Here is a 10968-nt window from a genome sequence, read left to right as displayed (position 1 = left end):
ATAAATTTTGCTGAACCAACGAATTTTTCTTTCAAGAGATCTATTTTCAAAGCCTCCTTGTGGTTGTCTGAAGCAGTAAGGTTAGACCAACACTTGTTCAAAAGGACCTTTCAGGCCAAACTTCCATAGAGTTTAGAGGTCGAAACAGCCTTACCCTCCAACAACCTCTAAGGACCGGGCCAAGGAATCCAAGCCCAGCTTCTCAATGCCAATATTCTTCTTATACCAAGAGGCTCCCCACCCCTTGCACCCTGACAAAGTTTGTTCCCCCCAACACTTTTGCTTTGCTTTTCCTTCCTTTGGATGTCACTGAGAAACACCCTTCTTCTTGGAGGCATTCTGCTGCAACTGAACCAGAAAGGTTTCTCAGGAGGCTACTGTCCAATATCCAAAAAGGTGGGGGCGAGGGCTTCTTTCCTGAGGCTCAAACGGCCACCGGGTCACCGAATCCAAGCCCCACCCGCTGCGGCTGCCCTCCCTGGGCTTTCTTGGAACTTTTCTCTGCCAGGAAGAGGCTGGTCTTCTGTTCGGCCCCTCACCTCCTTCCTGCCACAGGAAGGGGCACTGCCACTCTTCTTGGTCAACAGCGCTAGTCTCCTCCCTCATCCACAGGAAACTTTTCCCAGCCCTGGCTCCTCCGCCTGTCCTCACTCCCAAGGGCTCCCAAACGTCTTTCCCAAGGTTCAGTCTAGCTACACACCCTGAGCTTCACCAAGTCGCCCCCAACTTCTTCCCCCGCCAATTCTCCCCGCTCAGACCCTGCCCAGGGCCTCCTCAGACCCCCACTTACCCCCTCGACCCCGCCCCTAACGCCCCGCCTTCGGCCTCTCAGCCCTCCACAGCTCCCAGGAGACCCGCCCGGGCCCTCACCGTGGACGCCACGTTCTCCGTCGGCCGCCTCAGCCGGGTCGTGCGTTCTGGAGTGGGGCTGCGTTCACCTGGAGGGAACCCCTGTCTAACTCACAAAGGAGACACCACAGGGCCAGGTGTCACCTGTGCCCTCACAGAATAGGGATCCTTAGCTATTCACCAAATCTTTGCTCAGCCCTCACTTTGTGCCCCGAGCTTAGCTGGGTGATGCTTGGGACACGCAGTGACCAAGACAGTCCCTGGGCCCTGCCCTCGGGGGGCGGGGACTCCCCACACTTCAACCGAGTGACAGCCCAGAGGGTCAGGGCTGTGATAAGGGAAGCACAGGCAGAGTGACAGGGGCTGGGATGGCGAAGCCTAGAGGACTGTGCAGCCAGGAGTCATAACTGAGAGACTAGAACAGTCTTCTGTTCTAGGTCCCCAGAAAAGACAGTGTCTCAGAGGAGGAAAGGGAAAGCCACAGTGACACGGCCACTTGCTGACATCCTTCCGGAGTGCTATCACTCCCCAGAAGTCATTTCTACCATTATCTTTGCCTGAGATAACTGGAGGAGACTGAGGGACAGAAAAGGGGAGGCTGAGGGGGAGACAGGGTTAGACAAAGGGGGAGACGGAGGGCAGAGACAGGAGAGACTAAGGTAGCTTAATGTTCAGGGCCCCTCACTTGCAGGTGTGCCCGTGTGTGCTCACTTGCTGCGGGTTATAATGTTTTTGGGCAAACCAGGGAAACCAGGTTGCAACACAGGAGCATTTTTATGACTTTTTGGGAAAATGTCTAAAGAAGTTGTTAAAGAGAAAACCACAGACCCCAAATGGCATCACTCGTGCTAAAGCCCATGATACCAAACCTAGATTTTAACATCTGACCTAACTGCAATTTTGTCCTTCCCCAGGAAGGTAATCTTAATCGGCCAGTCTGGAATTTCCGGGTCAGCACCAGCGAGGTAATCTGTCATGTGGGACCTCACCATTTCTACACTCCCCACGCCCCCACCCCTAACCCGGCAAAGAAGAGGTATTCTATAAGATAGATTCTCACCCTCCCACCAAAAGAAGGTGACCTGGCCTGAAATAATTCTTTCTTTTCTCTTGCTAATAACTTCCTTGCCTCCTTCTATAGAAAAACCTCCATTTTGTACAACTCATTCACGCTCCGTTCTATTTACTAGATGGGATGTCGCCCGATTCATAAATTTTTAAATAAATCCTGTAGGTCTTCAAATTTACTCGGTTTAGTAAAGCAACTACACTCCAGTAACAAATTAATTTAAGAAATTTTACTCGGTTTAGTTTGGGGTTTTTTGGTTTGTGTTGTTTGTGGGGGGGGGGTTTTGTTTGTTTTTAGCCGCATCACGCCGGCATGTGGGATCTTTGTTCCCCAACCAGGGATGGAACCCACGCCCCCTGCAGTGAAAGCGCGGCGGCTTAACCACTGGACCGCCAAGGAAGTCCCTAATTTTGTTTTCTAACAATACGTCTTGAGGAAAGACACCTGGTTCTTCCCACCTAACTTGGTGGATATCCTTTTCCCCCTCAAAATAATCACTTTAATACCTAAAGTCGGCCAAAACTGTGTAAGCGCTAGAGCCCGCACAACTCTGCTTAGCCCCTGGGGAGCACTAACGGGTCTCTTCTCTCCTGCTCCACACCACTCTTGCTCCCCAGTGTTCTCAAGAGCCAAATTGAGCGTTTGTCTAGAGAACTCCATTTCCCATCGCCCTCTTCGCTCGACACCTACATTTCCCATCATGCACGACACCGCCTACTACATCGACTGTTCCGGGCTCCGCCCTCCTTGCCCTGCTGGCCTGACACTCGCCTAACATCACCGGTCTCCAGCCCTCCCCTCTTACCCGCCAGCTTGTCTGGGCCTCCGTGAGGGGGCGTGGCGTCTGCGCGATAGTGACGCCCATTGGCTGTCGTGTGGCCGGTGAGGCGTGGCTACGGGAGCCGGGCGGGCACATTTCGAACCGTGGCTGGGGCTGCGGTGGCGGCGGCGGTAGCGAAAAATGCACCCGGCAGGCTTGGCGGCGGCGGGGACGCTCCGGCAGCGTAAGTGGCGTACGTGGCCGACCGAGGAGATAGGGAGGGCGGGGCGTGGCGGGGCCGCCTCGGCGGGTGGCGAGGTCGCCGCAGGTCGGAGGTCACGAGGTCAGGGATCTGGAGCTACGAGGTGTGCACAGCGCAGGGATGCCAGGTCCGGGTAGGGGGCGCATTGGACTCGATTCTTCTTTTCTTTAGGAAATTCCTTTAGAAGAAAACAAGTTTGGGCAGGATATTGTGTGATGTGCAGAACAACGCGACTTTCATTCATTTGCAGTTAGCCGTCTGTCCTCTCCCCACCCTTCCGTGGCCTTGGGCTGTTGCCCACGCATCTTAGGATGGCGTTCATAGCCCTGCGTGATCGCAGAGGGCCGTGTTTACCCCTCATTTAAGCTTTGAACCTGTGTTTATTGTGCTGTTCATCCCCTTTTCCCATGTCTGTGAATTTGTATCTCTCTTTAAGTTCTTCATCTCCGGGAGTGTGAGTGCGTGTCATTTATTCATTCAGCATCTCTTACTTCAGCTCCCTTGTGCCAGGCCCTGTGCTGCAATTTGGGTACCCAGTAGTAACCAGCAACTTGGCAACTTATAGCTCAGAGTTTAGTGGGAAGACAGACACTAAAGTTGGAAGCAAACTAGGCAGCAGGATAATTTCGGGAGTGATTAGGACTGTAAAGGGAATAAGCCGGAAACTGACTAGGGGTTGAGGAGGCCTTAAGACATGATGCATGCATTCCTCCCTCAACCTTTGTAAGATGCCTGACTGGCCCTGTGGTAGGCGATGCTGGGGATACAGCCGTGCCCATCAGTGCTGGTTCCTGTCTTCATGGAGCTTACCAGTACAGAGCAGAAGACAGCGACAGCCTAGCGTGATGGAGCTGTGATAAGAGAAGAGCAAGCAGAGGGGTCAGGGCTGGGATTGGGGAAGCACAATCAGAGTGGTTATGGCTGGGATGGAGGTGTTGTGTTAGCCCAGATTAGGAAACATGAGCCAGCCCAGCCGTGTCAGTGAAGCTTCCTGGAAGAGGTAACATCGAGTGATGAGGAATTAGCCCAGGGAAGGGGATTGATTTAGGGTGCGAGGGAAAAGCGTGGGAGGCCTGTGCTGAGTAAGCAAGTAGACAAATGAATATAGATTCAGAAATTGTGACAAGTACTTGGAAGAGAAAAAAGAACCACTGGATGTTATGAGAAAGAACAGTGTGGGGCTAGTGCTTTATACTGAGGAGTAAGGAAGGTCTCTCTGAGAAGGACTCTTCTGAGCTGAGGCCTGAGTGCTGCATTGTCAGGTGTTAATTGTGGGAAGGTGTTCCAAGGTGATAGCACTGTATGTTCAAGAGCCTGAGGGGGCAAGGAGCTTGGCAGGGTCAGGGCCCGAGAGGAGGAGGCCCTTGTGACTGGTGGAGTGAGTCCCAGGAGAGGTAGCAAACCAGGGTGGTTGGAAGGGCTGGGTCATGCAGGGCCTCCTAGGCATTTGGATTTTATTCTCAGCGCAGTGGGCACCGATTTCAGGCAGAGGGCATGCAATATTCTCTTTTACACTTAGAAAGATCATTCTTGCTGCTGACTGGAAAGGAGGTTGTTGGGGCTAAGAATGAACAGGGGAAGCTGGTAGGAGGACATTTAAGTCAGGTGCAAGATGACAGAGTCTGAGAAGGGAGGGTAACATTGAGACCAGGGGGGTGAGAACTGATGTCAGAGGTAAAGGCCCTGGGCCTTGGCAGGAAGTGATGGCTAGAGACAGCCCAGGGCACAGGGTGGGTGGCTGTGAAAGCCATGGGTGTGGTGAGATTGCCCTAGGTGAGAGACAGAAGACAAGGGTAAGGGTGGAAAACTGGGGCACACAATTCAGGGAGCTGGAGAGAAATCACTGATTGAGAAGGACCGATCAGAACATCAGCTCCGTGAAGGCAGGAGTTTTTCCCTTTTGGTTCACTGCTGTATCCACCTCAGCCGCAGCAGAGCCTAACCCACAGAGGTGCTCAGTCGATGTTTGTGGGGCTCCGACAGGAAAGAGAAAGAGGTAGTACAGTGCGTCAGAAGCCAAGAGAGCAGAGAGTTGGAGGTTGGCATTTGGAGCAAGGGCCTCAGTGCTGCCGAGGAGCTTGAGTGTGAGGAGAGTGGAATAACGGCCTTGGCCTGGTAGTGCAGAGGCATTTAGGGGACTGGTGAGAGCAGAACCCCAAATGCCAAGGGCTGAGGGGCGACAAAGAAGGAGGAATTGCTTACACTAAAGCTTTCAGGAAGCCAGCCCTTTGGCCAGAGTGGGAGAGGGAAAAGAGAAGTGGTGCTTGGGGACAAGTGGGCCGGGGCCAGTGCTGCTTGCTCTGGGATAGAGGACTACCTGGGTCTGTTTTCAGGCTACAAATAATGAAGAGGAAGAGTCGAGGGTCTAGTTATTGATAATAGGTGATGGGATTGACCACTTTTTTATGGGCCAGGCCAGGGGCTGAGGAGTTTATGTCACTTTGCCCTGGAGTGTTGACACCATCCTGCAGAGGAGAAAACTGAGGTGCAGAGAAAGTCATTACATGGATTATGTGATTCCTCTTCCGCATCCCATGTTCCCACTGTGGCGCCTGGCACAGAGGAGGAGCTCAGTAAATGTTTGCTGCGGTGGCATGGCTTATTGGTCGGGGTGCTGGAGCCTGAGTGCTGGGTTCAGATCTGCCGTCTCCATATTCCCCATCTCAGTAGACAGCACTCTCATCCACTTGATCACTCAGACCAGAATCTGGGACGACAGCGTGTGAATTCCTTCATCTTCCTTACCCTAATGCAGCCAAGCACACTTCCAGCAATCCTGCCTCTCCTACCTCCAAACTTTGCCAGAAGCAGCCCCTCCGTTCCCCACCCCACCCCTGCCCACCCCATCCTGCTCTCCCACCTGGACCACCTCAGCAGCTTCCTCCCCCCCCCCTCCTCTCCTCTCCCCTCCTCTCCTCTTGTCCCCGCCTTCCCAGTCTGTTCCCCACAAGAAATGGATCTTTTGAAAACTTGAAACCCGGCTCTGCTTCACACCATCTGCATGGCTCTGGGCAAGGGCCTGAGCCTCTTGGGGCTCACGGTTCCCATCTGTAAAATGGGATGATAGTCTCACCAACACAAAATGGATTGTTGTGAGGATTAAATGAGTTAATCCACAGTGTTTAGAACATGGCCTGATGTGTGGTTTAAGTGCTCAGCTGGGGTTTAATTATTACAATATTTAACAGGGTGACCTGGGCTGGAATCCTGCTCTGTCACTCCCTCAATTTGGCCCTTTGCACGAGTCATTTAGCCTGTCTGAGCCTCGGTTTCCACATCTGTCAAATGGGCATGGCCATTTATTCATTCATCAGGTTCTTAAATTTACTTTTATTTTTATTTATGTTTGGCTGCGTTGGGTCTTCGTTGCTGCGCGCAGGCCCTCTCCAGTTGTGGGGAGCAGTGGTTTTTCTTGTTGCAGACCACGGGCTCCAGGGTCATGGACTCAATAGTTGTGGCTCGCAGGCTCCAGAGCACTGGTCAGTAGTTATGGCGCACGGGCCTAGCCGCTCCGCGGCATATGGGATCCTCCCGGACCAGGGCCCGAACCCGTGTCCCCTGCATTGGCAGGCGGACCCCCAACCACTGCGCCACCAGGGAAGCCCTTTTTAAAAATTTATTTATTTTTATTTTTATTTATTTATTTTTATTTTTACATCAGGTTTTTATGAAGCACCTACTCTAACCCTGTTCTAGGGGCTGGGGCTTCAGCCACAAGCAAGACAAAGCTCCTCACCTTGGCGGGGGCTCACATTTGAGTCGGGGAGACAGACAGTGAATAAAATAAACAGCTCGTATGTCAGCTGTTGCTGAGTTCTGTGGATATGAATGAAGTGGGGAAGAGGGATGAGGGGGTGGCACCAGGGGAGATGCAGTTGTGGACAGGATGGCTGGGGAAGGCCCCACGGAGCCAAGACCTCGAGGAGAGGAGGGAGCCCTGAGGATGTCTGGGGCAAGAGCATTCAGGCAGAGGAACCGCCAGTGAAGAGGCCCCGAGGTGGGAATGTGCCTGGTGTGTTCACTGAGTACTGAGGCCCGTGTGGCTGGAGCTGGATGCGAAAGAGCGAATATGAAGGGAGAAGGTCTCTCTAGAGACCTTGTTTGTAAGAGGCTTAGCACAGGATTCTGTGCACAGTCAACCCCAGTACACAGTAGCCGTCCGTCATCGTCGTCCTCCTCCTCATCATTGTTATTTGGATGGATGGATGGATGGATGGATGGCAGGCAGAGGCTGCCCAGACCTGACTAGACAACCCATCTGACAGCGAAACCAGTGCCCCACTGCGGCAGAAGTGGGAGGGACAGCTACTGCCAACTGAATGAGGCTCCCCACCCTTCTCCCCCTGCAGCCTCGAAGCGGAGGGTACCTGTGTCCCAGCCAGGCATGGCTGACCCCCACCAGCTTTTTGATGACACGAGTTCGGCCCAGCGCCGAGGCTATGGGACCCAGCGGGCGCCTGGCGGCCTGGGCTACCCTACAGCCTCCGCCTCGCCCCAGGCGGCCTTCCTGGGTGATCCTGTGTCCAACATGGCCATGGCCTACGGGAGCAGCCTAGCCGCGCAGGGCAAGCAGCTGGTGGATAAGAACGTGAGTGGGCCGGGCTGGTGGGGGGGGGCAGGTGGGGCCTTGGGGCCAGGGCTTGAGGCGGGCGCTCTGCCTCCCCAGATCGACCGCTTCATCCCCGTCACCAAGCTCAAGTGTTACTTCGCCGTGGACACCACGTATGTGGGCAAAAAGCTGGGTCTGCTCCTCTTCCCCTACCTGCACCAGGTGAGCATCTGAGCCAGGTGGCAGCCTGTAGGCAGGGGTGGGGCAGGCGGGGGCAGGCGTGAGAGGCAGGAAGATCGCTGAGAGAGGGCCTGTAGGCGGGCCAGGAGCCCAGCTCTGGTTCTCCCTGCCCCCTCCACCCTCCCCACAGGACTGGGAGGTGCAGTACCAGCAGGACACACCAGTGGCCCCGCGCTTTGATGTCAACGCTCCTGACCTCTACATCCCAGGTTTCACCCTACCCACCACGGCCCGGTGCCCTCCTCCCTCTGGGTGGGCCTGTCTCGGGCAGAGGTTTAGGTGCCTGGAGGCCCTGGATGGTCCTTCTTTTTCTGACTAGTGTCTGTGTGTCTCCCTCTCACAGCCATGGCTTTCATCACCTACGTCTTGGTGGCTGGCCTGGCGCTGGGGACCCAGGATAGGTAAGAGAGGCCTGGAGTAGGCAGAGTGGTGTGGGGTTTGGGGGAGCTGAGGGGCAGTCAGGAAAGCCTCTTGCTTCCCCTGTCTCAGAAGAGCCCCACCATGTTCCCAGTTAGCCCAAGACAGAGCCCGCACGGTCACCCTTGCCCCTTTCCTCTTTCTCACCCGTGTGCAGCCCATCACCACACCCTGTGCTGGGTAACACTAAATCCATCCTTCCCCTGGCCTCTCCTAACCAGCTGCCCGGCCCCCACATACCCCCTGCACCCCGACTCCGGCAGGAAGGTCTTGGCTGAGACGTGAGCCTGGCCATGTCCCCCCCTGCTCAGAAGCTGTCCCTAGCTCCCCTGTCCCCAGACCAAACCCTAGCTCCTTAGCCTGGCACTGCCTGCCATTCTCCCTCACTCTGCTGCGCCACTCTGGTCCTCTTTCTGTTTCTCCAGAGGACCTGGGTTGCCTCCCCAGGGCCTTTGCACATCAGTTCCCTTTGCTGGGGAGTGTGTTCCTCCCCTACATCACCTGCTGAGCACCTATTCACTCATGATGTCTCCACTGCGATGTTACTTCCTCAGGGAAGCCTTTCCACCCTCCAGCCTGCATCAGGCCCCCACCTCTCACTCATAGACCCCTGTTCATTTCCTTTGTGGCATGGAAAACAGTTGTCATTAGAGTCCATTAATTGGTGAGGCACTGGGGATATGGCAGAGACTAAGGTCCTTCTTCCCCAATCAGCTCCTTCCTCCTTCAAGCCTTAGCTCAAGTGTCTGATACCCACCTCCCAACGGGGTCACACACCTCCCCTGCCCTGTGCTTCTCCCATCCCAGCCCTGACCTTTCTGGGCTGTCACTGGGAATGGGATTTCCAGGACAAGGCCCAGATCCATCTTGGTCCCTGCCGGGTCTTCAGCATGCCCCCCGCCCCAATACAGGCTGTCCCCAGGCAGATGCTTAGGGAGGGTCTGAGCCAGCTAACTGAATGACAGAGATCTGGTGTTGACAGGTTCTCCCCAGACCTCCTGGGGCTGCAGGCAAGCTCCGCGTTGGCCTGGCTGACACTGGAGGTGCTGGCCATCCTGCTCGGCCTCTACCTTGTCACTGTCAACACAGATCTCACCACTATCGACCTGGTGGCCTTCTTGGGCTACAAATATGTTGGGTGAGTACCCCCTCCGCCTTCCCACCGCCAGCCCCCAGCCCTGGGGCTTCTTCCTCAGACCAGCCTTCCCCTTTCCCCCACAGGATGATTGGTGGGGTCCTCATGGGCCTGCTCTTTGGAAAGATTGGCTACTACCTGGTGCTGGGCTGGTGCTGTGTGTCCATCTTTGTGTTCATGGTGAGCCGGGGCTCAGGGAAGGATGGGACTCAGGGCACCGGCCTCCTGGGCAGAGTTGGGGGTCCCTGGAGGCATCCAAGCAGGGGATGTCAGGTGGGGAGTTTAGACCAGAGGCCCCACACTGGTGAACTGAGGAGCCCTGGAGTGGCTGCCCTAGCCTGAGGGCCCGGAGAGCTTCCTGGAAGAGGGGGTGTCCAAGCGGGGTCCTGAAGGAAGAGGAGGCGCCAGCCAGGCTACTAGAGTGGGCTCTCACCCCCACTCCACTCGCCTTGCATGATGGGCTTTCCTACCGGAATTTCCTTTAGGGTGAAAAGAGTTCCGTATCCTCAAAGTAGCTTCTCTGAGAGTTCATCCAGCTGGAGTGGAGGTGCTGGTTAAGAGCACTGGGATCCACCAGGCCTGGGTTTGAACCCAGGCTTTGCTCGATCTTGGGCAGATCACTTACTCTCTTTAAACCTGCTTCCCCTTTTGTAAAATGGGGATGATGATAATTGCACGTCAGGGTACTGGGAGGATTCAGTGTGAGGAGCAGAGGGCAGAAGCCAGGGGCTGGTGGGCCGGATCTGCTCAGATCAACTCCGACTTAGATGTCATTATTTAGAATTCTGGCGGGGGAGGGGGTGGGCAAAAAAGTTAAGAAGAAAAAGAAGGCATTTCTGGCTTGTGTTGAAAAATTGTCAAGGGTCAACACAAGCTGGTGGCGGCCAAAGGGCCAAGCCTGGCCGTCCCCTCAGGTGGAGTATTCACAGTGAACTTCCTCACCTCACTCACTTAAGAGGCCTCGCCTAGCGTTTGAGTTTGGAACCCTCACATTTGCTCCCAAGGCCTCCGCGTGTGTTAGGAGATTTGGGAGAAAGCAAGGCTCCTCAAGAGCAGAGACCTGAGCCCAGCTGCCCTATGGAGGGGGGGAAACTGGAGTGTGGAAGGAGTGCGGGCTCAAGAGTGAACCCCTCCCCCGCCCAGATCCGGACGCTGCGGCTGAAGATCCTGGCCGAGGCGGCGGCCGAGGGCGTCCCGGTGCGTGGGGCGCGGAACCAGCTGCGCATGTACCTGACCATGGCCGTGGCGGCGGCGCAGCCGCTGCTCATGTACTGGCTCACCTTCCACCTGGTGCGGTGAGGGCGGCCCCGCAACGCCTCCAGGTGCTGCTTCCGGTAGCCACCGCGCCGCCGCCCGAGTCCCTCCCTCCCTCCCCATCCTCGCCGAGGTGCTGAGATCTCCAGCTGCACAGGCCGCCCCCCAGTAGTGCGGCCACTGTTCCAGAAACAATAAACCGTGATGGGCACGGCGTGGGCAGCCTCTCCTTGGCGCGCGGTGCCCAGCAGGGGGCAGGCCCGGTCCGGGAAGGGGGATGGGGAAGGGCGGGGCGGGGACAAAAGGCAACCTGGAGGCCGAGAGAAGGTTTAATGAGCCCAGGCCAGGCCCGTCAGTGGGAAGCCTCCTTCTTCTTGCCCTCTTTCTTCTTCTCCTTTTCACCTTGGGCTTCTTGACCTTCCCCGGGGCGCTT

The 10968-nt window shown here is 55.8% G+C and overlaps 1 protein-coding gene across 5 annotated transcripts; it reads left to right on the top strand.

Moving 5' to 3' along the window:
• The first annotated feature begins 1763 nt into the window (after positions 1–1763).
• On the top strand, positions 1764–10720 carry LOC309794897 (protein YIF1B). Of its 5 annotated transcripts, none has more exons than XM_082606803.1 (8): positions 1764–1814; positions 7290–7528; positions 7607–7711; positions 7860–7938; positions 8073–8130; positions 9129–9284; positions 9368–9461; positions 10425–10720. In XM_082606803.1, exons 2-8 carry the CDS (start codon positions 7325–7327, stop codon positions 10578–10580), a joined length of 852 nt encoding a protein of 283 aa, XP_082462929.1. In that variant the 5' UTR covers positions 1764–1814; positions 7290–7324; the 3' UTR covers positions 10581–10720. The 5 variants fall into 5 exon arrangements, with proteins under 5 accessions (XP_082462929.1, XP_082462927.1, XP_082462926.1 ...); XM_082606801.1 differs by lacking the exon at positions 1764–1814 and adding an exon at positions 2779–2922; XM_082606800.1 differs by lacking the exon at positions 1764–1814 and adding an exon at positions 2795–2931.
• The last annotated feature ends 248 nt before the right edge of the window (positions 10721–10968 follow it).

The sequence above is a fragment of the Mesoplodon mirus genome, assembly GCF_964341445.2.
Source record: "Mesoplodon mirus genome assembly, chromosome: 19".
Classification (NCBI taxonomy): Eukaryota; Metazoa; Chordata; class Mammalia; order Artiodactyla; family Ziphiidae; genus Mesoplodon; species Mesoplodon mirus.
This window is presented reverse-complemented; position numbering and strand designations above follow the sequence as displayed.